This window comes from Prunus mume, linkage group LG1, assembly GCF_029339155.1.
Source record: "Prunus mume cultivar Tortuosa linkage group LG1, ASM2933915v1, whole genome shotgun sequence".
Taxonomy (NCBI): Eukaryota; Viridiplantae; Streptophyta; class Magnoliopsida; order Rosales; family Rosaceae; genus Prunus; species Prunus mume.
In genome coordinates this window covers 27,336,277-27,362,696 of record NC_142698.1, presented here as the reverse complement: position 1 = coordinate 27,362,696, position 26,420 = coordinate 27,336,277, and the positions used below count along the sequence as shown (strand labels likewise).

General features: G+C 37.8%; 3 protein-coding genes and 1 pseudogene across 3 annotated transcripts; 3 read left to right on the top strand and 1 right to left on the bottom strand.

The window, feature by feature from the left end:
- The first annotated feature begins 2,722 nt into the window (after positions 1 to 2,722).
- On the top strand, positions 2,723 to 3,940 carry LOC148921487 (fasciclin-like arabinogalactan protein 12 pseudogene; annotated as a pseudogene).
- Positions 3,941 to 12,301: 8,361 nt separating this feature from the next.
- Positions 12,302 to 13,562, top strand: LOC103325063 (uncharacterized). Its single transcript, XM_008227199.3, has one exon. It carries the CDS (start codon positions 12,307 to 12,309, stop codon positions 13,369 to 13,371), a length of 1,065 nt encoding a protein of 354 aa, XP_008225421.2. The 5' UTR covers positions 12,302 to 12,306; the 3' UTR covers positions 13,372 to 13,562.
- A 1,521-nt stretch (positions 13,563 to 15,083) lies between these two features.
- Positions 15,084 to 16,334, top strand: LOC103325074 (uncharacterized). The gene has a single exon (XM_016793014.2). The coding sequence runs from the start codon at positions 15,121 to 15,123 to the stop codon at positions 16,096 to 16,098; it is 978 nt and encodes a 325-aa protein (XP_016648500.2). The 5' UTR covers positions 15,084 to 15,120; the 3' UTR covers positions 16,099 to 16,334.
- Positions 16,335 to 20,717: 4,383 nt separating this feature from the next.
- LOC103325054 (uncharacterized) lies at positions 20,718 to 23,532 on the bottom strand. The gene is made up of 2 exons (XM_089043852.1): positions 22,214 to 23,532; positions 20,718 to 22,017 (listed from the first exon to the last, which is right to left on the bottom strand). Exons 1-2 carry the CDS (start codon positions 22,570 to 22,572, stop codon positions 21,060 to 21,062), a joined length of 1,317 nt encoding a protein of 438 aa, XP_088899978.1. The 5' UTR covers positions 22,573 to 23,532; the 3' UTR covers positions 20,718 to 21,059.
- Positions 23,533 to 26,420: the final 2,888 nt, after the last annotated feature.

Genomic DNA, 26,420 nt, shown 5'->3' with positions numbered 1-26,420 from the left:
TTTGGGTGAATGATTTCATTAGGAGAATGAACTTTAATATGAGCATGGCTCAAAAGAAATCACCACACAAGGGGTTTCTTATTCAAAACACCTCAGTAGACTTATTCACTAACCCAAAATAAAAAGGCAAGAAGAGAGGAATGGGAGGAGGGACCAATGACGCTTCTTCCTCCTCCCCCGCTATGAAGTTTTTCTTTGGGACTCACATGGGGAGAAGGAGGGTAGGATTAATTAGAATAGAGACTTGACAATTGCATTAAAGCATCACCATCTCAAATTACCCAAAACAAAGAAAACCATCTACAAAAAAATTGTTATTATTTTATCTAATCAAAGTGTAATCTTTTATGCCTTACGAGAACTCTACTTATATCCCCATCTTAACATCTCATATTCGTATAAGGGATAGAGAGAGACTGAGAGTTTGAGAAATTATAATCAAATGTGTTGTTAAACGAACCTTAAAATTAACTGAATACACCATATTATCAAACTATTTATTAAATCACTAATTTATTCTAATATAAAATGATCAAAAAAGATATATTGAATTACGAAATAAATATAATTTTAATAAGTACACCATACTCACCATATTCAAGTCTAATCAAATTAGAATTTCAGACTTTGATTCCAAACATATTTGAGATACAAATTCGAAGTTTTTAAAAAGTTAATCAGCCCCAACAATCCCAAAAACAACAATTTGAGTTAAACAAGAGTTGGGAAAAAGACTTTGAAAAAGTTGAACAGTCGTGTGCGATCTTGGTAAGTTAAACACCGGTGGTAGTTTAGTTTACACCTTATCTTTTTTTATTTATTTTATGCAATGTATCATGTCAGCTCATTAGAGCATCTCCAACCGATATGTCAAAAGTGCTACATAGACATTTAACGACTATAAATAACATCTCACATCACTCAAACTGAATTATCAAAGCTGATATAGAATGAAGGTTGGAGGTTCAGCTGTTATTTTTGGCATCCCAAAAGTAAGATGTCAAATAAATATTTTATTATTTTTAAAGACAGATGGCTGTGACTTTCATTTATAATTTTACTTTTTTATTTTTCTTCTTCTTTATCTTTAATGATTTGACTGTTACAATAATTATTTATTTGACATATCGGATGGAGTGTAAAACTGTTTAAATATCAAATTGCCACATCATCCATCAAATTTAAATTTGATGTTTGGTATTTGAAATCTCCCTTGGAGATGCTCTTAATTAGAGCAACCATGTCTATGAATATTCCATAGGAGGATAATAGAACCACGAAGAAAGCTCAAATGGCAGCTTACAAAAACAAATCTATCAAATAATGATCCAGCCTTCCTAAATACTCATGAATTTGGTTCAATGCATGGGTGAATCTCTGAGGGTTTACATTTGATGAAGGGAAAAGGAGTTGATAGGAACAAATTTGATGAAGACGACCAATTCATATACAATAGGATGTACCTAGTATTAGAGTGTTGTGTGATAGAGTTAGGGTGTATTAAAGATATTTTTGGTAGTTAAATAAAGTATACTTAGTTAATTTTTATTTTGATTTAATTAATAGGATGTACTTATATTACTCAGTTAATTTTAAAGTTCGTTTAACAACACCCTAATCAAAATAAGATAACTTTTACGATTTTTATGTTGAAATAAAATCAGAATAGATCATGTTCTGGAGTTTCCCTTAAAACCAAAAATTTAATACCTCTTAGATAACTTACGCTAAACAATTTTAAAATTATCAAATCGAATGCGCGTGACTACATGACAAGGGACTAGCGAGACTATTGACAAAAAAAGAAAAAAATAAAAGTAGTACTTCTTTATCAATGTGTGCACTCTCTCTCTCTCTCTGCCTCTGGTTGTCCGGACTGTCCCCTAAGTTTTAACTCTCCTTCCAACCTTAGACAATGAAAGAGTGCCACTTAGGAATTTGTCATGAATTTTGTCGGTAATTGAAGGATTTTTTTTCTTCTTCTAATTTGTAGAGAATGTTTTACTTGAGCATTTTTAAAATTGTTATAGGTCTATGAGGGGTCTTGGGATCTAGCATAAATGTCGTTTTAGTAAGACGGGCACGACCTAGTTCGATTTAGACCACATCTTTAACCGTTAATTGAATTGTCGCATAGCCCTCAATTTGAATTAAATGGGTGTTGCAGAAAAACATTGGCGTAATTAAACCAAACTGGACTGAATTTCATTGACTTGGTTTAGTTCCATTTTGATTAATTTGAGGTGGCGACGACCTAGAAGAAGAGGCACTGAGTTGTTGAATCTACTAGAGCAAAGGTCACAACCGTCGACGACACATAAATGTTTTTTTAAATTAAAAATCAAACTAAACAGACTTGATCGGTTCAATTTAATCTTCTTCTTTTTTTGGGGTGTGCACCCTTAAGTTTTAGAGCTTAACCGCCAACAATTTGGAAGTAAATGTTAACCCCAAATGATTACATAAAGCAAGCTAGCTAGTAGCTATGACACCACAATCTCACTACATTCATTCCCTCTCACTTGGCAAATGATTAGATGAAAGCAAACTAGTAGGTCTAACACCACAATCTCACTCTACATTTCCTCTCTCTCACCTTCCCAACAAAGACAGACATGCTAACTGCGAATGTTGTATAACTGATCAAATAATTATCACCCTCCTCACCTAAATCCCTCATCTCCCACCACTTATAAAAACCCTCTCCATTCCCCCCAAAACTCATATCAAACACTTGCACAAAATATCAAACACCTTGTGCTTGCAAGCACGACTCTTGCTTTGGCATTATTTGTTTTCAAGCAAATTAAGCAGCCAAAACCCGACCACACTCAAAAACAAGATGGTAAAGCTTCAGCATCAGCCTCTTTTCTCACTCACACTTCTACTTATTTTCCTCTCCCATTGCACCAAAATCTTAGCTCAAGCTCCTGCTGCAGCCCCTGCTGCTGCTCCTGCTGCTCCTGCTGCCCCAGTTGCCCCAGCTGCTCCAATTGCCCCAGCTGCCCCAATTGCCCCAGCTTCCCCATCAATTACAGGGCCAGCAGTTCCAGCACCACCAGCTGATGCCCCTGCACCTCCAGGCCCAACCAACATCACCAAAATCCTTGAAAAAGCAGGTGGCTTCAATGTCTTCATCCGCCTTTTAAAAAGCACCCAAATTGACAGACAGCTCTACAGCCAACTCAACAACTCAAATAGCCAACTCACCGTTTTAGCCCCAACTGACAGTGCCTTCTCAAGGCTCAGCACAGGCTCACTCAACTCTTTGGGCGATGAGCAAAAAGTGCAGCTCTTACAATTCCATCTGATCCCAGATTTTCTCACAATCCAAAACTTTCAAACTCTCAGCAATCCAGTGAGAACCCAAGCTGGAACTGGATTTGACTATCCACTAAACATTACCACAACAGGCAGTTCAGTCAATATTTCCACTGGCCTTGTGAACACCTCCATTTCAGGCACTGTCTACTCTGATAATCAAATTGCTATTTACAAAGTTAACAGTGTGCTCCAGCCTTATGGTGTTTTTGCTCCCAAGCATCACCAACCGTCACCGGCTCCGGCACCTGGACAAGAGAAGCCTAAGAAGGAGTCTTCATCATCGGATTCTGATGACACTACTCCTGATGTTGCTGAAGTGAAGTCTGGTGCTGTTCCTTGTCTGATCCCCAAGATTAATGCCATTGTCTCCATTGGAGTTGCTGTGGTTGCTGCTGCAGCATTCAGCTTCTCTTAACAAAATTGTTTGTTGCAATTGGAGGTGGTTTGAATTTGAAGGGTAATAACTGTTGTTATGCATGTCAGAAATGTTATCTGTACTGTATGTGAGAGCAATACTGTTTCGTTGAAGTTCATTGGGCTTCTGTGTATTTTAAGAAACTTGTGTAAATTCCTCCATAAAATCAGTACATGGCTTCCCTTCATCATTCATTTTTCACTTTTTGAGTACCATTTTGAATGTATTTTAGAATACGAGTTATCATGAATGCGTTAGCATATGAACACAAAACTATGCCAAGTCATTATTAATGGTAAACTGAAAAAAATAAGTTCTCTTAATTTATTTCTAAATCTAATATATTTGTATTCATAAAAGTCAAAAATTTCCCTTAAACCAAAAATTTAATACTTCTCAAATATCTTTTGCTAAATTTTTTTTAATTTTTATAAAAAAATAGTAAAAATATATATATGAGAGCGTGACAAGAAACTAGTGAAAAATAAACGAAGTGCTTTATTTATTTATCAATATGTGCAAGTTCAAGTGCAAGTTCTTCATTTGGTCTCTCTTTCTCTCTCTTAGACAATGGAAGAGTGCCCCACTTATGAATTTGTCCTTAATTTTGTCGGTAACTGAAGCCTTTTTGTTCTGTTTTTTTTTCCTTCTTCTTGTACATTTCTAAACAAATTTTTACTTGAGCATTTTTAAAAATGTTATAGTATAAGGGGTCTTGGGATATAGTATAAATGTCGTTTTATTAGGGTGGGCCGAGCTAGTTTGGTTCGTGCTACATATTTAATCATTAATCGAATTGTCGCTCACCCCTCAATTTAGATAAAATGGGTGTTCAGAAAAATGTTGGTGTAATTGAACCAAAATTGGGCCGAATTTGATGGAGTTAGCCATGTGGGGCAGATCCAAGAAGGATGCTCTTAGTTTTGTTAAAGATCGGTTATTAAGCAAGTTCAAGGATGGAAGCAAGGCCTTCTTTCTCAGGGTGGAAGGGAAACTCTCATCAAATCTGTTGCTCTTGCTATTCCCATTTATCCCATGTCTATTTTTCTATTTCCCATGGGTTTCTGCAGTGAGCTTGATGGTGTTTTAGCAAATTTCTGGTGGGGTCATTCTGGGGACAAAAACAAGATACATTGGATTAACTAGCGGGCTTTGGGGTTACCAAAACATGAAGGAGGCATGGGGTTTCGGAACCTGCATGAATTCAACCTTGCTTTGTTGGCTAAGCAGTGTTGGAGACTCTTAACTGAGCCAGACTCTTTCTAGGCTAAAATGATAAAAAGCAGGTACTTTCCTAACTGTGATTTTCTCCTGGCTTCTAAGGGTGCAGAGCTTCCTGGGCATGGTCTAGCTTGCTTGCTGGAAGGGATTTCATCCTTCGTGGAGCTCGCTGGCAAATTCTTGATGGTAGTAGAGTTCACCTTTGGACTGACAAATGGCTCCCTTGTGTTGCTAATCCCATCCTCTGTCCCACTGATGAAAGCACAAGAGATGATACTTTGATGGTCTCTACTATTATTAACCACATTTCTATGCAGTGGAACCTCAATAGCATTCGTGATGACATTTCTACTCGTGATTTGGAAATTTTTTTGTCTCTCCCCTTGGGTGACGGAAGTGAATCTGATTGTGTCATTTGGCCCTTGAACCGCAATGGTGATTACTCTGTGAAATCCGGATACCACCTTATTCATTCCGGCGACTCCTCCAATGTTCACTTGCGCTCTTCTAGTCTTCTTGCTCCTACTAATGTTCTTTGGAAAGTGATCTGGAACTCCTCCTTAATCCCAAAATTAAAAAACTTCTTGTGGAGAGTTCTTTCAGGTTGCTTGGCTTCAAAGGAAAATTTGTTCAAGCGGCATCTTTGTGATTCCCCCATTTGCCCCCTGTGTGAGCAGGCTTCTGAATCTTTGGAGCACTTATTCCTCTTATGTGGTTGGGTCAAGTTGGTTTGGTTTGGCAGCCCCATGAACTATTGTGTTGATAGGCAACGTGTCACCTCTATGGCTGAATGGCTTTATGAAGTGATTGGGCCTCATAGTTCTCTTTGTGTTGACAGAACTCGGATTATTTCCCATGTGGCCTACACTTGTTGGGGCATTTGGCGTAGTCGTTGTGTGAAGATCTTTGATGGCAGTCCCTTGTGTCCAAAACAAACATTGTCTTATATAAAATGCATGATCTCTGACTTTGATTTGTTGAAGGATGTTTCTCATCCCGTGCAGCAACCTGGTACCACCTTTATATTTGATGATGTTTGGTCCCCCCTGCCTGCTACTTGGAGCAAGTTAAATGTGGATGCTAGTTGGACAACGACTCATCCTGATGTTGGTCTTGGAGGGGTAATTCAAAATTCTAGTGGTGTTTTCATGGGTGGTTTTGCTGCTTGTAAAATTGCTAATTCGGTTCTTGAAGCTGAAGCCAGGAAGCTCTTGCTGGTCTATCACTTGCGGCTAAGATGGGTCAAGCAAACGTTGTCATTGAATCAGACTCCCAAGTGCTTGTGAATTGAGCAAGGGTGAAAATTCGTAAAGGAATTTGGTCTATCTACCCCATCCTCTCTGCCATCAAAAGATGCTGCAACAATTTTATCTCTTGTGATTCGCGATGGACTTATCGCTGGGCCAATAGGGCCGCTGACGCCGTTGCGGCTATTGCTAAGAGGACGAAGTGCGATAAGGTTTGGCTTGACAGACCACCTTCTTCCCTTGTGTTTGTTCTTCAATCGGATGGTATGCCTTGCCCCCATGTTAATCTCCTTTTAGCTAGAGGCTGACGTGCTCCTTTGGTGACGTCCTAGTTTGTGGCCCTCTAGTTTCTATTACTTTCAGTTTTCTTCACATCTAGCATGTCTGTGTTTTTTCTGCTTGCTCCTGGGCGAGTCTGTCCCCTAGGCTACTATCTTTTTCTTTCCTTGTTTGTGTTCCTTTTGGGTTGCTTTCCCTTCAATGAAGTTTCCCTTTTGACCAAAAAAAAAAAGTTTGGTTCAATTTTGATCAATTTGAGGTGTCGACGACATAGAAGAAGAGGCAATTAGTTGTTGAATTAAGTAGAGAAGAGGTGACTACTAAAATTATGATGGAGTAGTTGTAGGAATATATTTATAGTACAATAAAGCTTTGGAGGCCAAGTAAAGTAATTAATTCTCAATTTTATTTATAGTAGAAAATCATAAATAAAGGAAAATCAATTACAATTAATACAAGAATCTTTGGCGTGCAAAGAAAGTCAACGGGTCCATAAGTCACGCCAACATTTTCCCTCAAATTAGTGCATAGCTGACGCCAATGCCCAACTTGTCCAGTCAGTTGTGGCACACTTTACCAGAGTTTGCCTTTGTTGATATGTCTATTAACTGATCTTCTGACTTAACAAAAGAAAACTGAATTTTTTTGGCCTCGAGCTTCTGCTTGATAAAATATTGGTCTACTTCAACATGTTTAGTGCGATCATGTTGAACCGGATTATGTGCAATGGATATTGCAGCCTTGTTGTCACAATACAGATTCATCACATATGTGGGTTCATGTCCAAGCTCAATAAGCAATTTCTTTATACAAAGGATATCGCAAATTCCTTTGGTCATACCTCTAAACTCAACTTTTGCACTGGATAAGACAACCACCTTATGTTTCTTGCTTCTCCAAGTAACCAAATTACCCCCCCACAAATGTGAAGTAACCTGATGTAGATCTTATATCAATAACACTTCCTGTCCAATCAGCATTCGTATAATCATCAATATTTAGGTGATTGTTTCTTGGGAACATAAGTTTCTTCCCTAGTGTCGACTTTACATATCAAAGGATTCAAAGGACTGCATCCATTTGGTCTTCACTTGGGGAATCCATGAACTGACTGACAAGGCTCACAACATAAGCAATGTCTAGTCCAGTATGTGACAAGTATATCAATCTCCCCACTAACCTTTGATATCTCTTTTTGTTAATGGGTACTTGATAAGGGTATTCTCTAAGCTGATGATACTGAACAATTGGAGTATCCATCGGTTTGCAATCTAGCATTCTTGTTTTTGCCAACACCGATACATAATTCATTTGAGAAAGAAATATGTCTTGCTTTGATCGAGCCACCTTAATACCCAGAAAATACTTGAGTCCACCGAGGATCTCATCTCAAACTCCATTGCCAAATATTCTTGAAACTTAAAAATTTCTTGTTTATCATTCCAAATGATGATCATATCATCAATCTAAATTATTATGGCAGTTACCTTCCCATCCTGGTACTTCAAGAATATAGTATGATTTGAGTTGTTTTGCTTGAAACTGTTATTCTTCATTGCCATAATGAACCATCCAAACCATGCACGAAGTGATTGCTTTAACCCATATAAGGCCCTTTTCAGTTTGCACACCACACTAGTCTGAGTAGATGCATCATATCCAGGTCAAATGTTCATGTACACATATTCTGTAAATTTTTCATGCAAAAAAAAATATATATATTCACATTAAACTGGTGAAGTGGCCAATTCAGGTTGACTAGAAAAGACAACAGAACTCTGACAGCGTAAAGTTTTGCCACTTGAGCAAAGGTTTTTCTTCATAATTTATGTCTTAGGTTTGTGTGTACCTTTTTGCCACAAGTCTTTCCTTGTATCATTTAATGGATCTATCAGCCTTGTGTTTGATGATGAATACCAATATGCATTCGACTGTTCGTTTTCCTTGTGGCAATGACTCCAGTTTCCATGTACTTTTTTTTTCCAGGGCCTCCATCTCTTTTTTCAATGTTTAAACCCACTTCAGATCTTTTAATGCTTCAGTTACCTTGGTTGGAATGTGCATAGCACACAACTGATGCATGAAATCCTCGACTGGTTCAGGAAATCTCTAAGTTGAACATGATTTGCAATTTGGTACTTTAATGTCTTGCCAATATAAGGAGAAAGCCAGTTTGGTGGTTTTCCATAGTTTTCCCTGAAATGTAATTTATATCCAATATAATCATCAATTAGATTCACAAAAGTAGTGGGAGTAATTACCTCAGAGATATTCTTAGGAGATTGGTCAACCGATATTGAGGAATAAGAGTGGGGGTCTTCAGCTTGTTTAGGTTCATCTTCCAAGTAAGTAGAAACAGAGCTCAACTTAGGAGAATCTTCAAAAGTTCCAAGCAATCGATTGCTGGGGTCAGGGCGATCGATCGGTTTTGTGCCGAAAGTAACCTCATGATGTAGTCTCTTAGGAGATCGATCGACAGGGGAAGATTAATCAATCGATGCTGTCTAACAACAAATTTTTCTATCTTCTAGGGTGCTCAAATTCTGTTCTTCATTCCGTGTCTCCCAATAATGCGGAGAATTGGACACCGGGTTAGAAAAATATATCTCAGCCTCTAAGAAGGTGACATCTAAGGTAACATACATGCGCTAGGTAAGAGGATGAAAACATCGATAGTCTTTCTAATGTGCAGCATACCCCAAAAAAACACCATAGAGCACACATGGATCAAGTTTGCTACGTTGGTTCTTATGAAAATTAAAAAAATGCCTCAAACCAAAGATCTGCAGTGGAAGCATCGAAACGGAGGGCAAATGGTTGGTTTTGCGTGAACACGTGTAATGGAGTAAGAAAGTCCAAGATGCTTAAAGCCATGTAGTTTAACAAGTATACTGCCATGACAACTGCATATTCCTAATAGATTCGAGGTACGTGAGTTCTAATAAGAAGTGTGCGGATTGTTTCAAGAAGGTGTCTGTTCTTTTGTTCAACAACATCATTTTGTTGCGGTGTCTGAGGACATGTCGTCTCATGTATAATGCCATATGTCTAGAAGTAATGTCGAAAATCATGGTTCACACATTCGCCACAATTGTTGGAGCGGAGAATCTGTATCATAAAGGAACTGAGTTTGAATATGCTTATTAAAAGACTAAAACAGGGTATATAATTCATTTTTATTCTTCATCAAGCAAAGCCAAATCATAGGGGTACAATCATCCAAAAATGTCAAAAATTATCGAAAGCCAAAAAAAGCAGTTATAGGTGAGGGTCACCAAATATCATAGTGAATTAAAGTAAACAGAGCAACACTCTTACTCGAACTCAAAGGATAGGGCACACGGCGACTCTTGGCCAAAATGCAAGTGTTGCATCTAAAGTTGGAGTTCTTCAAATATGAGAATAAAATCGGTAAAAGATTCTTCATATAACGAAATGATGGATGTCCCAATCTACAGTGCGACAACCATATTTGCCTTTGTTTGCTATCAGAAGGATGTGTAACACTGTTAGCCCTACCTGTACTAAAGTCATCCACATAATATGGCCCCCTCTCTTTGTACCATGATTAATGATCTCCTTAGTGTGAATATCCTAAAGCAAACAAAAATTCGGGTAGAATAGTACACAACAATTCAATTGTTCAGTAACTTGACCAACTGACATCAACTTATTAGATAGAGACTCAACAAGTAAAGTATTAAAAAAGGAGAGAGGGGATGATAGAGGAATAGTGTCAACCCTTGTCACAGGATAAGTAACTCAATTGGCATTAGCAATACTAGTTCACCTGGGTTGGGTGGTACTCAGAAAATCATTAGGATGAAACGTCATATGAGCAATTGCCCGTGAATCAATGATCCAGCCTAGAGCTGGGCATATGGGACCGAAAACCGGCCAAACTGGTCGAACCAAACCGGTCGAACCAAACCGATCGGTTCGGTTTGGTTTGGTTTTTCCTTCTCTTTTTGGTCAACGGTGCATGAACCGGACCGAATCGGTGGTCATGGTTCGGCGCTCGGTTCCTAATTTTAAAAACCATCGGTTAACCGAACCAAACCGGATATGTTAAATTATATGTAATTAAATAATTATAATACATGTGAATGATGAATGATACATATAGTTTACTTTGAAACTTTGGATGGATGTGAATGATGAATGATGCATATGTTTTAGTTTGAAAGGATTGATTGAATGAATGAATTTGAATATGTTGTGATGTGAATGGTGAATGAATTTCAAGTAGGTTTTGAATGAATGTTTGAGTTTGAATTGAAAGGATTGATTGAATGAATGAATTTGAATATGTTGTGATGTAAATGGTGAATGAATTTCAAGTAGGTTTTGAATGAATGTTTGAGTTTGAATGAATTTTAGAGTCTACATGTTTTCAAGCAGGTTTTGAACCAAACCAAACCAAACCAAACCAAACCGAGGTAACCGGTTAACCGAGATGATCGGTTTCCCACCTCATTGGTTCGGCGCACGGTTTGGATTTTCTCCAAACCGAGGTTCACGGTTCGGCGCACGGTTTGGCCTCATAATCGAACCAAACCAAACCGAGCCCACCCCTCCAGCCCATGGAATCACTCTTATCAGAAGTACGGAATACATAACTAGAACCACTACTTGCAGCTTGACGTCGTTTTTGGTCTTTGAGTTCATCCCACCATTCTGGGTAGCCATTCAATTTGAAACAAGTTTCACAATGGTGTCTCTTATTGTCACAGTGTGTGTAGCCTCCTCTATTTGTCTGGGTCTTTGTTCGAGAAATCGTAATATGTGCAGTAGAAGATTCTTAAGGTATAGTTTGAGTCGGAATCTAGGTCTAGATCAGAGTCTAGGTCTGGGTCTAAGTCTGGGTCGATTTGGGTATGAATCGGAGTCTTGGTCGTGTCTGTGTTGGAATTTGAGTCTGGATCTGTGTCAGTAACTGGGTCATTCTTGAAGTCAAGTATGCTAAGATCTAGGTATGGTGGGAGAGGAATCGATGGTGCCACCTCTATAGGGGGTTATCTAATCCCCTATGGCAGTGTCAGCTGGAGTTTGGCTAGGGTTTAGAAGCAATCCCAAGATTGCAACTCTGATAGCATGCTAACATTATGAGATAGTAATTGTGGTGGGAATTTTCTATGTATTTTTTTTTTTGTCAAAATTTTTCTATGTATACTTTTCCTTGTAAGAAGCCATATTTATAATACAATAGAAGTCTTGGAGACCAAGTAGAGTAATTAATTCCTAATTCTATTTATGGCAGGAAATCAGAAATAAAGCAAATTCAATTATTAATATAGGAATCCTTGATGTGCAAGGAAAGTCAATGAGTGCACAAGTCACGCCAAGAATGAGGACCGTCAACGACACATACCTAGTCGACTCTGAAAAAATACTTGAAGATAGGTAAGCAAAATAGGAAGATATATATGAAAAGAGGAAAAGTATGGAGGAAGAGAAATCCAACCAAAAATATTAAAATTGGAGCGGAATCAGTTTAGATGGTTGATTCAAAATAAATGTTTTTTAAATTAAAAATCGAATTACACTGACCTGATTGGTTCGATTTAATCAATTTTTTCTCCGGTATTTATGTGCACACTTGTGTTTTAAAGCTTAACCCCACGTAAATCTTAAACCCCAAATGATTACATGAAAGCAAACCAGTAGCTCTGACACCACAATCCCACACCCACTCTATATCCATTCCCTCTCTCTTGGCATATGATAAACACCAAATGATTAGATGAAAGCAAACTAGTAACTCTAACACCACAATCTCACTATATTGATTCCCTCCTCACCTTCCCAACAAAGACAGACATGCTAACTGCGAAGGTTGCATCAAATAATTATCACCCACCTCACCTTATATCTCCTTTCCCACCACTTATAAAAACCCTCTCCATTTCCCCCCAAACTCATATCGAACATCTTCTCCAAATATCAAACACCTTGTGGTTTTTAATTGTTTCCAAGCAAATTACGAAGCCGCATCCCACCGCACTCAAAAACAGGATGATGAAGCAGCAAAATCAGCCTCTTTTCTCACTCACACTGCTACTGATCTTCTTCGCCCATTGCACCAAAATCTTATCCCAAGCTCCTTCTGCTTCCCCTGCTGCTGCCCCAGGTGCCCCAGCTACCCCAGGTGCCCCAACAATTACAGGGCCAGTGGTGCAAGCACCACCAGCTGATGCCCCTGCACCTTCTGGCCCAACCAATATCACCAAAATCCTAGAGAAAGCAGGTGGCTACAAAGTCTTTATCCGCCTTATAAAAAGCACCCAAGTTGACAACCAGCTCTACCGCCAACTCAACAACTCAAATAGCCAACTAACCGTTTTCGCCCCAACGGATGATGCCTTCTCAAGTCTCGGCACAGGCTCACTCAACTCTTTGAGTGATGAGCAAAAAGGGCAGCTCGTACAATTCCATCTGATCCCAGATTTTCTTACAATCCAAAACTTCCAAACTATCAGCAATCCAGTGAGAACCCAAGCTGGATCTGGATTGGAGTATCCACTAAACATTACCACATCAGGCAATTCAGTCAACATTTCCACTGGCCTTGTGAACACCTCCATTTCAGGCACTGTCTACTCTGATAATCAAATTGCTATTTACCAAGTTGACAGTGTGCTCCAGCCTTATGGTGTTTTTGCTCCCAAGCGTCAACTACCGTCACCAGCTCCAGCTCCAGCACCTGTACTGGGGAAGCCTAAGTTGAATTCTTCATCATCTGAATCTGATGACAGTGACACTAGTACTACTCCTCCTGTTGCTGAAGTGAAGTCTGGAGCTGTGCCTACCGTGCTCCCCAAATTTAATGGCATTGTCTCCATTGCAGTTGCTGTGGTTGCTGCAGCAGCATTAAGCTTTTCTTGACAAAATTGTTTGTTCCAATTGGAGTTGGTTTGAATTTGAAGGGTACGTAATAATTGTTGTTATGCATGTCAGAAATGTGATCTGTATGTGAGACCAATAATGTTTTGTTGAATTTCATTGGGTTCTTGATTTGTTTTGTTTCTTGGTATAATCATTATACTATAATGCAATATTTTCATTTGCGCATTTCATCTTGGGCTTCTGTGTATTTTAAATTTGTGTAATTCCCTCCACAAAATCAGTACATGGCGTCTCCTGAGAAACTTGAGAATACGAGTTATCATCACGAATGCGTTAGCATATGAACACAATCATGAATGCATTGCATTAAAGCCCCATGTCAAATTACCTAAAACAAAGAAAACCATCCAGAAAAATTAATTATTTTATCTGATCCAAGTGTAATCTTTTGTGCCTTATGAGAACTAGTTACATCTCCATCTTAACATCTCATATTCGTATAAGGGACAGCGAGACACTGAGAGATTGAGAAATAAAGAGAAGTACTTTTTTTTAAAATATATGCGTACCCATGAGGCAGCAGCTATCGCCAATTTGAGGGTGAGGCATCTCAGACTAGCTATTTGCTTTTGTTTTGTTTAACGGTTTGTAGTTTCTGGGCTGTCTGTTAGCCATGCTTGTAATTGCTACTGGTTTGTTTCCCTTCCCTTTTTGGGTTTTCTATCAAAGTTTGAACTTGACAAAAAAAAAAGTGCAAGTTCAATTCTTCATTTGCTCTCTCTCTCTCTCTGGCTGTCCCCTAGGTTTTTTTTCTTCTCTCCTTTCCACCCTTAGACAATGAAAGAGTGTCACTTATGAATTTTTGCCCTTAAGTTTAGAGGTAATTTAAGCCATTTTTTCATTTTTATTTCTAAAGAAATTGTTACTTAAGCATTTTTAAAATTGTTATAGGCCTATAAGGGGTCTTGGGATCTAGTATAAATGTCGTTTTAGTAGAGTGGGCACGAGCTAGCTTGGTTCGTGTGCCACATCTTTAACCGTCAATCGAATTGTCGCCCACCCGTCAATTTAGGTGTTGTAGTAAAAAGTTGGTGTAATTGTACCAAATATGGCTGAATTTGATAGACTCAGTTTGGTGCGACGACATAGAAGATGAGGCAGTGAGTTGTTTGAATCAAGTAGAGCAGAGGTGACGACCGTCGATGACGCATTAGTGCTTAGTCGACTTGAGAAAAGCGATGATGCTTGAAGATAGATAAGGAAATTAGAAGATATGAGGAAATGAGGAAGAGTATGGAGCTGACGGTTCAGACAATTTGATTCAAAATAAATGTTTTTAATTAAAAATCGAACTAAACCGACTCAATGAGTTCGATTTAATCATTAATTATTTTCTCTGATATTTATGCGCACCCCTGTATTTCAGAGCTTAACCGCCAACAATTTGGAAGTAAATCTTAACTCCAAATGATTACATAAAGCAAGCTAGCTAGTAGCTCTGACACCACAATCTCACTACATTCATTCCCTCTCACTTGGCAAATGATAAACACCAAATAATTAGATGAAAGCAAACTAGTAGGTCTAACACCACAATCTCACTCTACATTTCCTCTCTCTCACCTTCCCAACAAAGACAGACATGCTAACTGCGAAGGTTGTATAACTGATCAAATAATTATCAACCTCCTCACCTAAATCCCTCATCTCCCACCACTTATAAAAACCCTCTCCATTCCCCCCAAAACTCATATCAAACACTTGCACAAAATATCAAACACCTTGTGCATGCAAGCACCACTCGTGCTTTGGCATTATTTGTTTTCAAGCAAATTAAGCAGCCAAAACCCCACCACACTCAAAAACAAGATGGTAAAGCTTCAGCATCAGCCTCTTTTCTCACTCACACTTCTACTTATTTTCCTCTCCCATTGCACCAAAATCTTAGCCCAAGCTCCTGCTGCAGCCCCTGCTGCTTCTCCTGCTGCTCCTGCTGCCCCAGTTGCCCCAGCTGCTCCAATTGCCCCAGCTGCCCCAATTGCCCCAGCTTCCCCATCAATTACAGGGCCAGCAGTTCCAGCACCACCAGCTGATGCCCCTGCACCTCCAGGCCCAACCAACATCACCAAAATCCTTGAAAAAGCAGGTGGCTTCAATGTCTTCATCCGCCTTTTAAAAAGCACCCAAATTGACAGACAGCTCTACAGCCAACTCAACAACTCAAATAGCCAACTCACCGTTTTAGCCCCAACTGACAGTGCCTTCTCAAGGCTCAGCACAGGCTCACTCAACTCTTTGGGCGATGAGCAAAAAGTGCAGCTCTTACAATTCCATCTGATCCCAGATTTTCTCACAATCCAAAACTTTCAAACTCTCAGCAATCCAGTGAGAACCCAAGCTGGAACTGGATTTGACTATCCACTAAACATTACCACAACAGGCAGTTCAGTCAATATTTCCACTGGCCTTGTGAACACCTCCATTTCAGGCACTGTCTACTCTGATAATCAAATTGCTATTTACAAAGTTAACAGTGTGCTCCAGCCTTATGGTGTTTTTGCTCCCAAGCATCACCAACCGTCACCGGCTCCGGCACCTGCACAAGAGAAGCCTAAGGAGGAGTCTTCATCATCCGATTCTGATGACACTACTCCTGATGTTGCTGAAGTGAAGTCTGGTGCTGTTCCTTGTCTGATCCCCAAGATTAATGCCATTCTCTCCATTGGAGTTTCAGTGGTTGCTGCTGCAGCTATAAGCTTTTTGTGACAGAATGGTTGATTACTTTGTGCCAATGGACATTATGCGGACACGGTGGAATTATATATGCCAGTTTGTGATCATAAATATAAGATACCAAATACTGTGTAACTAATGAATTTCATGGGGTTGTTAATTTGTTTGTTCATTGTAACCTGTATTTGTATTACATTCATTTTGTGATACTGTGTATTTTGAGAAATCTGTATAAATTCCTACAGAAAAGTGCATGTGTGTCTTGATCATTCCTTTTGCACTTTCGAAGTACCATTTTGAATTTATTTCAGAATAAGAATGATCATGTCATGAATGCTTCAGCTTGAAGAAAAGCAAATTACAGTAGCCCATTCACCCCAAACTCGACAACAACAACAACAAAAAAAACTAAAAAAAGAAGATTTATCTGTCGAAGTCATGATTTCTATAAGCATACTTGGCATTGACTTTTATGGGATTTGGCAAATATTACTTTGACAACTAAGTACATAAGAGCATCTCCAACAGCCTCTTCAATAGCTTTGGAATTCTAAAATAGGTGAGCTACATAAAAAAACTCTTTTAAACAACCTCTTCAACTTTAGTCATCAAAGCTGCAATCTCTTTCTCTTTTTCATGACTGGTAAGTTGATTTTGGCTCTTCAAACATTTAAGACTTATTTATGGATATGCCCTCTGTGCTTTCAAAATAGTCTCAAATTACCATATGTTCTTTGAAATGTCTCAATATACCACCTATGCTTTCAATAAGTGTCTCACGCTAGCTATTCCATCATATTTGAGAGAAGTTATATTAGCTGATGTGACCCCCACTTCTTTTCAATCTCTTAACAAGGGAGAGGAAGGGTTAGTCAGGTTGAGAAAATAGGGAATTTGGGAGAAGAATTTTTGGTTGAGGGAATTTCAGATTTGGGAATCTGGAGGTTCATATTTGGGAGAAAATGAGGGATTTGGGAGAAAATGGGGAGTTTGATTTGGGAATTTCATATTTGGGAGAAGAAGGATGGTTTGAATCCAAATCTGAAATCCCCAAATCAAATTCCCCCTTTTCTCCTAAATCTGAAATTCCCTCAACCTAACCTTCTTCTCCCAAATTCCCCTTTTCTCAACCTGACTAACCCTTCCTCTCCCTTGTTATGAGATTGAAAAGAAGTGGGGGGCCACATTCGCTAGCGGAACTTTCTCTCAAATATGACGGAATAGCTAACGTGAGATACTTATTGACTTATTGAAAGTATACATGGTATATTGAGACATTTCAAAGAATAGGTGGTAATATGAGACTATTTTGAAAGCACATGGAGCATATCCAATAAGCCAACATTTAATTTCACTTTTAGAAAACAAAATCTACCTTGAAAATGTTAAAAACATACATTTTTTCTTTTCATGTAATAAATATATAGACATTTTTTTTACATGTTTTCATATTTTTTATTCGTTTTCATGATATTGCATTAATTGAATTGAAGAGTCTGTTGGAGCAAAAAATGTTCAAGTAGCAAATAAAACTTTCAAATTGGCAGGTAGGTCAACATTTAAACTTCAATTTAAAGAGTTTTGTATGCTACTACTGTTGGAGATGCTTTCATAGTGTAAACCAAGTGATACGTTAGATGATTGAGAGTAATGCTAAGTCTACATGTAATGTCTATTCAATCAATTGATGCACAATCTAAGTGTGACCTACCAACAATCAATAAAACTATTTTTAAACCTTTTAAATTGCATATCTCTAATAGAAATAGAATCCACTTTTTTGTTGTTGGAAAATATGGTTTTAATATAACACCAAATGGTATCCACTTATTCATTAAATTTGAATTTCACTTTTGACTATAACATATGTGTAGGTCATACAATTGTATGGTTTAGTATTCAATTTAGGATTATAAAATAATAATAAAAAGCAATTCTTAATCTTACACCATGTATTAATTCAAAAGAAAATTTAGGTTGGACTGAATAAAATCTTTAGTAACCCTTCAAATATGATGTTATCTAAGGAGTATAATCCAATAAAAGTAATCCAACTTATTTCCGTGTTGGTGCATTGTTCGCATCAGATAATCACAATTTAAAACTACTAATTTGATCTTTAGTTTGAATAATGTTATGGAAAATACTTCCCTACGTACCTATAAGTAGGAGCTTCTATATTCCTGTCAATAGCAGTGTGACATGTGTGCATAAGTTTTCATTTTGTGTTTTTGATGAATTATTTTTGCATATGTGTCAAACTATGATTCACAGGAAGGAGAAGTATCTCCTTACAAGTAAGGAGGCAAGTAGTATCCTATTTTATTGTGTTAAAAAGTGTGACCCTAAGCATTGTGATGATTGGTAAAAACTGTGTATGAAAAAAATATGTTAAATTTTTTTTAAACTAGCGTTTTCAAAGCAATGGTCCTTGAATTTAAAAATGATTTATATTTTAGTCATCCAACTTAATATTGGCTTTGGTAGTCCTGAACTTCACTCATAAGGATGGCAACGGGCCGGTTCGAGGTCGGGTATGGTAATACCATTTCTGTCCCGGCACCTATCCCCAACAAAAAAATTTGGGGAGTCCCTGTACTCGTCGAGGGGCTACCTTTCAAAACCGCCTTGAATCCTCTACGATGCAGGGACCATTTCTTATAAAAAGACGAATAATTGAAAACTACCTAAAATGATCATTTTGCCCTTATATTTGATGGAAAATATAACATTATGACGTCATGATCAACATTGAGAGAGAAAGTGAAGTTAAGCGACCACAAGAGTCATCTTTTAACTTTGAGGACCAAAATGCAAATCAGGCATAAGTTGAGGAACTATTGCTTCCAAAAGAACCTTCTTATTTTTTCTTTGAAATGAAGCAATAGTAATTTATTAAAGAGAATCATAGTAAAACCGCATAGTTAGAGGCTAAAAGGATTAGGCAAGTCACTCTACACATAAGGGTTTGATCGTTGAACTAACCAAGTAGCCTATCTCCCTTCTTTATAAGCGATAATAATTTATTAAAGAAATTAGAAGGAATTCATGCCTTTCTTATTTATTGCTAATATAGCATACAAGAAAAAACAAGGCAAACACACTAGGCAGAGACCAGAAATACTCTAAGCAGGGCGGGCTTTTTGTCATTCGCTTTCATCATCATTTTGATAGTTCAATATCGTTCTATTAATGATTTGTTTCTTGAATTTTTGCTTTAACAAATTGAATACTTGTTTGGTAAATAACATCATGATTTCCCTCATCATCATGTTAGTAACATTCTCTTCTTTCTGATCAAGAAACTAAAACTGAAATAAGAGAAACTATCAATGATTTCCCTCTCGTTGACATCATTGGATAACTTGGGAAGTCCGCAAGCCATCAAGGTTGACGTTAAGACCACATCGATTTGACATGAAGTCGACATTGAAGCATGTAGTTTAATTTCCTCAGTATTATCATCAATTTCCCCTTTATTTGCGCCAATTAATTAGATGAAGAACAAATATTATAGGTATGTACAAATAGCTACTGTTGAACTTTTCAAAGAAAAAAAAAAATCTAAATAAGAAGGTGTTATGATTTCCCTCATCATCATGTTGTATTGATAACTAGCTAGCTCTCAGTTTAGTGATACTTTCCTTCCTCGTTTTAGAAGAAGATCCCAAATTCTAATCCACAACCTAACAACATAACAATACTACATATCGAAGCAAAGATATTATGAAAACGAAATAAATCATGTTGGAATTTAAATTGTCCAAAAAAACAAAATGTTGGGTGTCAAAAGTAGACTTATGGGTTACATAGAGTCTCAAATATATGGACTTGACATACTTAGTGATAATCATGCAGAATTGAAAGACTTTGTGAAGTACCACATACACTTATTATTTAAAAATAAGTAGTAATATAGAATTGAAAGCGAAAGCGAAAGTATACAGTATGGTAATTATAGACTCCTCACTTTCCACTTTCTCCTAATTTTGCTCTTAATCTTCTTACAAATTTTTTTTGCTCTTGTTCTATTTTCCTACTCACTTTATTTTCAAAACTTTAAAGACAAATTTACTCATTTGTAAAATGACTTCTAATGACCATTTCTCACCCATGGTGTTTTGATAATTTTTCGAGTTGATAACTAAAATGGAGATTATATTTTGAATAATGTATGGTACATGCATGATTGATAATATATTAATAGCATGTGTTTTAAAAAAAAATTATTATATTACATAAAATTAAATGCTTCATTGTTTAATCAAGGAATAAAAGACTAGAATAGAGGTTATACAAGCGATAATATACTTTAATTCGAACTCGAGTGCAGAATTGAAACTCGACTGGATTAGAGTTATAAATCACAAGCATGTCGCATAGTAAGGCATATTAGGTAAGGCCAACAATTGACAAACGTTTGTTAATTGTATATTTAACCTAACATTATTACTTGGGAATGCAAATTACCTCAAATCTAATAATAAACTGAGCCAACTCCATTGTCATTAAACTTTTCTGCTATCATTTAGCTGAACGTGAATAGGCTAATTAGGCCCACACCCACGTACGTTAGATTCCTTTATTTAAAATTGACGGTGGAAAATGTTGACAGTAGGAAAAGGCAGCGACATAGGTCACACTACCAAACATGACACAATTTAAACTTTAGCCTTTTATCAAATGAAATGACAAGAAAGACTAAAATTCCAAAGATGAAAACACAAAAGAAAAAAAATCTACTACATGCATGGAGGGCCCTCTCTTTAAGCCAATGAAGTCTCTTTTTGTTTAGTCTCTCTCTCTCCCAACATGAACACGCACTGGCCCCTCTCTCTCTCTCCGAGTTGACTCGCTTTTTTGAGTGCAAACTCAGACTCGTTATCCTCTTAATCTAGTTTCCATTGGTATACATTTCATCTAATGAAACTCTAGTATATAGAGACCAACAAAGGCTCTCTTTTAAGTAGCTTTGTAATTAATGTATAGGGCTCTCATTGATGACCACTACTAGTGTATTGACTCAAGTCACCCATTGAAGCTAACTTGGCTAGCTCTTGTTGAAAGAAGGGCACTCCGGTAATCGCATCGCCTCCTACTCCGAGAAAATCTCTAGTTAGACTACTTTGCTCACTTTGGCTTTGTTTTATCAGATTGGCTGCTCCAGGCATATTCATCAAGTGTTTGTTGCTCAAGAAGGAGCTAGAGAACAACGATCCGTCTCGAATTGTGGTTGCTGGAGTTGAAGAAGACATGGAATTCACCAAATCATTGAAGCTCTCAACTTCATTTTTGTTGTGGTGGTGGCCATATGAACTGAGCTGGACATATTTTGAATTGGACGATGTGCTCATGAAACCAAAGGCAGTGTCGTTGAATGTTGTTGCTGGATTATTGTTGTTGTTGTTGCTTCTTGTAGATCCCATTTGAGCTGCTTTTTGCAAAAGTGCTGTGGCTGACATGGGTTGGTGTTGGTGATTGTTGTTGTTATAGAAAGAGGTAGCAGAAGCACTTATCGTTTCAGACAAACTTCCTTTGGATTCTTCTAATTCCTCCTTAAGTCCCCGAGCCAACGACGAAGATGACATGGAGAGATTAAACGATGCCTCTTCCGGGAACTTATTGTTGTTGATGAGCCACTGCGTCTGCGATGACGATGACGATCCAAACATGTCCATTGAAGGTGTCGGCACCAATTCCGGCATAAAAGCATTGGAATTGAGATGAGAATTGTTGGCTGCAGCAGGGTCTGAGCCAGAAAATTCTTGCTGAAACATTGGTATAAAATGAGGGATTCTTGGTGGTTGATGATGAGGGTTAATGTTGGTAATATTATTGCACCCATTGATGAAGCTTGGATTCATATTAGTAGTTGAAGCTGAGCCAAACCTTGCACTTTCTTCAGCCGCCAATGCATCACAGAAAGCTCGATGAGTTATGAAGCTGTCCTTCCTGTGTAACAAAATTTGGTAAACAATCGGTACCCGAATTGTGCATAAAGCATTAAATTCAAATAGAACCCCCATTAAAGCCTCTACGTGATGAGAGCATTAAAATATATATATATATTAATTATTTTCCCAAATTAATCATATAAAGTAGGGAATTTTTGTTATAATTAAAGAGAACATGTTGGAAAAACAGTTACCTGGAAAAAAGTGTGCCACAGTCACATCTATACTCTCTAGTCCCACAAACCTTGCTATGAGCCTTCCAATCCGATTGAACTGCGTATTTCTTTGAGCATTTCTCACACTTCCATTTCTTCTCACCGTGCTTTCGGCTGAAGTGCTTTTTGATTCCGGTGAGGTCTCCGAGTGCTCGGGAAGGCTCGTGATGCACGCATGTCCTTTCCGGGCACACGTACACCTTTTTTCGAATCACTTCTTTGTTTGATCTTTGTTTGAGCTTCCATGGAAGGTTGTGGCCGCGTCGGTGAAGCTGCAAGTTCTGGTCTCTCTGGAATCCCTTGTTGCAAATTTCGCAAACGAATCGGTTTGTGGCCATTAGAGATTTTGGGGACAAAGCTATGACTTCTGCATCTGGATCTGCAATTGAATTATTGAAGTAACCAATATCAAACAAAAAGTTCAAAAAAAGAATACAAGATGAAGATTGAGTTGATCAATAGACAAAGCTAAAGAAGTGAAGTGTGTGAAGTTGCAAGGTGGAGATGAAAATACACTTTCCTGGAGTTCCAGGTAAATTCCTCTTCCTCTTGAGTTGATTATCGGTATTAGGGTTAGGGTTAGGGCTGGAACTTAGTTCTTGAGCTAACCCTTTGACGGTGGAGGGAATTGAGAGACCATCTTCGGACATCATATTGAATCTGAAGTAATTAGAAGTAACGGGTTGCGTTCTAAAACTTGCTAAGACAAAAGAAGTAACAAGAGAAGATGCTAAAACTACTAAAACAAATTAAGAAACAAAAAAAGAAAAGGATTTACTACTATAATTAAGAAGACAATACAAGAAATCTCAGTGCATGTATTGGAATTTTGGATCGCTGAGAACAAATTAAGAACCCAAATGAAGCTCTTTTTGTTTTCTGGGAAAACTTTTTACTTTGCTTGAACTTGGAAAGAAAAATGCCAAACATACAGAAAATGAAAGCAAAAGAGAATATTTCTTCTCTCTCTTTCTCTCTCTCTCTCCTTCCCTTTATCTAATACGGCTGCTCTCCCAAAGTCGGTCAGCCATAGACTCAGCTGGACCGCTAGACCCCATTCTCTCCTTTTACTCAATAATATATATATCTACAGATCAATATTTTCTTCTTTTTTCCTTTTCTTATGAAAGTGGTGAAAACTAATCTTTGTGCGTACATGAGCTTAAAAAAATTAAAGTGGGAAACTTTTAAAAGATGAAATCAAAGGCTTGATTTGAAAAGGTAAAGGCTAGATATAGAGAAAGAAAAGTGAGTTGCCTTTACAGCCAGCAATTGATGAGGTGAAAAATGATTATGCCATAATTGTATGAGGACCATATGAGCTCTAAAAAAGATAGAGAGAGAGAGAGAGAGAGGGTGGTGCCGTCCGTGAGAGCTGAGTGGGCAGAGAGAGAGGAGTGGGGCCCATGAAAGACTGTCAGTGAGTGACAGAGAGAGAAAGTTGATAATACAAAGACAGGAGAAGACTGGTACCGCTTGACATGTCGACCAAAACCCACGAGACACTACACTCACCCGATGCACACGTACTCTCCCCTCCCTCTACCTACACTTTTTTTCTAGAAATGCGCTCCTTCTCTCTCTCTCTCTGGTGGCTGGCTTCACTTCACATTGAGCAACTAGATAAATTAGATTCTTTCCCGACTTTGACTCAGTCTTACTTGCGGTAAAAAGTTTTTTTACTCATATTTACCAGCGAGCAACTTCAGGAACAAAATCTCGTTTTGCAAGATGTGAGAGTCGCTGTTAACCACTTGACCTACAAATCTTCTATTTAATCATAGGTTACTTGTTATATCTCTTGTTTCATATAATAAATTAGTTAGTGCAATATAATTCAAATTAATTATAATATAAGATTGTGTAATGTGAAATTGCTTTGCATTGCAGCATTACTCTATCTCTATCTGTTAGTCATTGTCTCAATTAGTCAATTTAGGGATTGCTTGGTTAGTTTGCAATGTCTATTCGCACTCAATAATATAGGTAAAATACCTTCATTATTGTACAACAATGCCTTAAGTTTTTGTTTTTCCATTATTTTAGGGATTTGGACCGATGTGGAGGAGGTGGTAGGTTAGATTAACGACCACCGAAAGTAGGAGCAAATAAACAAAATGTATGGACACAGACCAAAAAAAATACAAAATGTATGGAGGAACTATACTTACCTGCGCTAGCTGCAATAGAAGTTTACTTTGTGATTAACAATTCATATGTAACATTTGGTTAGATTCTCAGGCCATGTAACAAATAGTAATTGGCTTCTGAGAGTATCTCCTCAATTTACTTTTTCGAGAAAATGTATCAAACTAAGAAAGGAAAAAATTATTTATCCTCTTATTCAATAAATTTCATACGTTTGTTTTTGTCAAGAAAATTGCACTGGGGTCTAGCCCAGTGAAAAATGACTTTGATTTGCATACCAGTGGTCTCATGTTCGAATCCCGGTGACACATTGATAGTGTGTGTGAGAAACTCCCTTCCCTTGTAGGTTAGACTATTGTTTGTATTAAAAAACAACAAAGAATACAAAGGCCAAATACATGATAGGTTGTGAACTAGCACAATACTTTAAGGCCCAAAACCTTGTGAAAAAAGAAAGTCTTGAAGCCAATTAAAGGGGTCCTATTTATTTCCTTTTGCGTGAACCATTGCTTGATGGGCTTAGATTTTAGTCAAGTAAGCCATTGGTGATGAGTAGAGACGACTTGATCTAGCCCTATATAAGCTTAAGACCCTGCTCTCATCAGACTCGTTCTCTAACCCTAACCTCATCATAAAGAGAAAGCTGAAACAGTTTCTAAGAGATAGTAGAAGTCTTAAGTCGTTCGTGTTTTTTGCTTGTGTTGCCGCTGCTGCGATTGAATGAGTTCTAAGATCGTGTACTCAAAAGCTGATACTAGGTATGTAACATCCCACATCAACCGACGGAGAAGGGGTGATGTGCCTTATATGTACATGCTCGCCTCTATTTAGCACGAGGCCTTTTGAGAGCTCATTGGCTTCGGAGTTATGGGAACTTCGAAGTTAAGCGAGTTGGGGCTAGAGCAATCCCAGGATGGGTGACCCACTGAGAAATTGCTCGTGAGCTCCCAGAAATAAAACCGTAAGGGCAGAGAGGGGGGCTCAAAGAGAACAATATCGTGTCACGGCAGAGCCGATCCCAGGATGTAATAAGGTATGTCTTCTATGTATTTCAGGTTGTGTGAAAAATCATGGACAGTTATATAGAAAATCTAACAAACACAACAATGCTTGCAATGCATAAATGAATCACCTTTAATAAGATTTGATTGCATCAAGCCATCTTGAAGTTGAGCTCAGTCACAATAGTTTATATTAGCACTAACCTAGATTAGTCTAGCTTATTGAGCTTGATTAGGTGCATAAGAAATTACAATCAAATTTTACATGTTTGTCAAGGAAAGCTAACAATATAGCTTAGCCAAAATCCTAACACACGTTTGTAAGGATAAGTTGTTGTAGCATATAGGGTGCGTCCAGATCGAATAATGAGATGAGGAGAGTGATAGATGGATAGGAGGGAGATATGGAAGGGAAATATGTGAAAATGGAGGAGGATAACATGGGGAAGGAAAGGGGGAAAATTTAAAAGTTAGGGTAAGGGATTTTAGGGAAATTGAGGACTACCCATATAGGGATTTGATAGTGGCTAAAAGAAGAAGCCACTAGTGGAAGCAACAACAAAAGACAAAAAGAAACGAAAGGGAGTCGATTGAGTAGAAAGCATAGGAAAATACCCATAAGGGGTGGGATGGTGGGTAGAGCCACCGACTCTCGAACCAGCTGAGAAAGAGTAGTTTTTGCAAGGATGAAACTAAGAAATGTAACCTAGAAAATGAAAAAAAAAATTAAAAAATGAAGAAAATTAGGCTTCATTTGGTCATTTGGATGGAGGGATTCCATATTTATAGATTTAGATGACACTATAAGGTAAAATTCTTTGTTTAGGCTATTACAACCCTTGTATGCCAAGATTTGAAGAAGAAAGAAGAAGAAAACAAATGAATTTCAAATGATTGTTAGATATATGCCCTAGAAGCCAATATAAAATAGATAATTCTAAGGAAATAATATATATAATAATCAAAGGGGAAAGAACGTTGCTTTAGATACATAACGTACACAAAGTAACAAGTCCATGGATTAAGACATAAATGGA

Bases quoted from the DNA above. Each gene is read 5' to 3' on its own strand.
- LOC103325063 (XM_008227199.3), top strand. From the start codon at position 12,307: ATGCTAACTGCGAAGGTTGCATCAAATAATTATCACCCACCTCACCTT.
- LOC103325074 (XM_016793014.2), top strand. From the start codon at position 15,121: ATGCAAGCACCACTCGTGCTTTGGCATTATTTGTTTTCAAGCAAATTA.
- LOC103325054 (XM_089043852.1), bottom strand. From the start codon at position 22,572: ATGGCCACAAACCGATTCGTTTGCGAAATTTGCAACAAGGGATTCCAG. The intron at 22,018-22,213 runs GTAACTGTTTTT...TTTGTTACACAG, and splicing joins TGTGGCACACTTTTTTCCAG to GAAGGACAGCTTCATAACTC.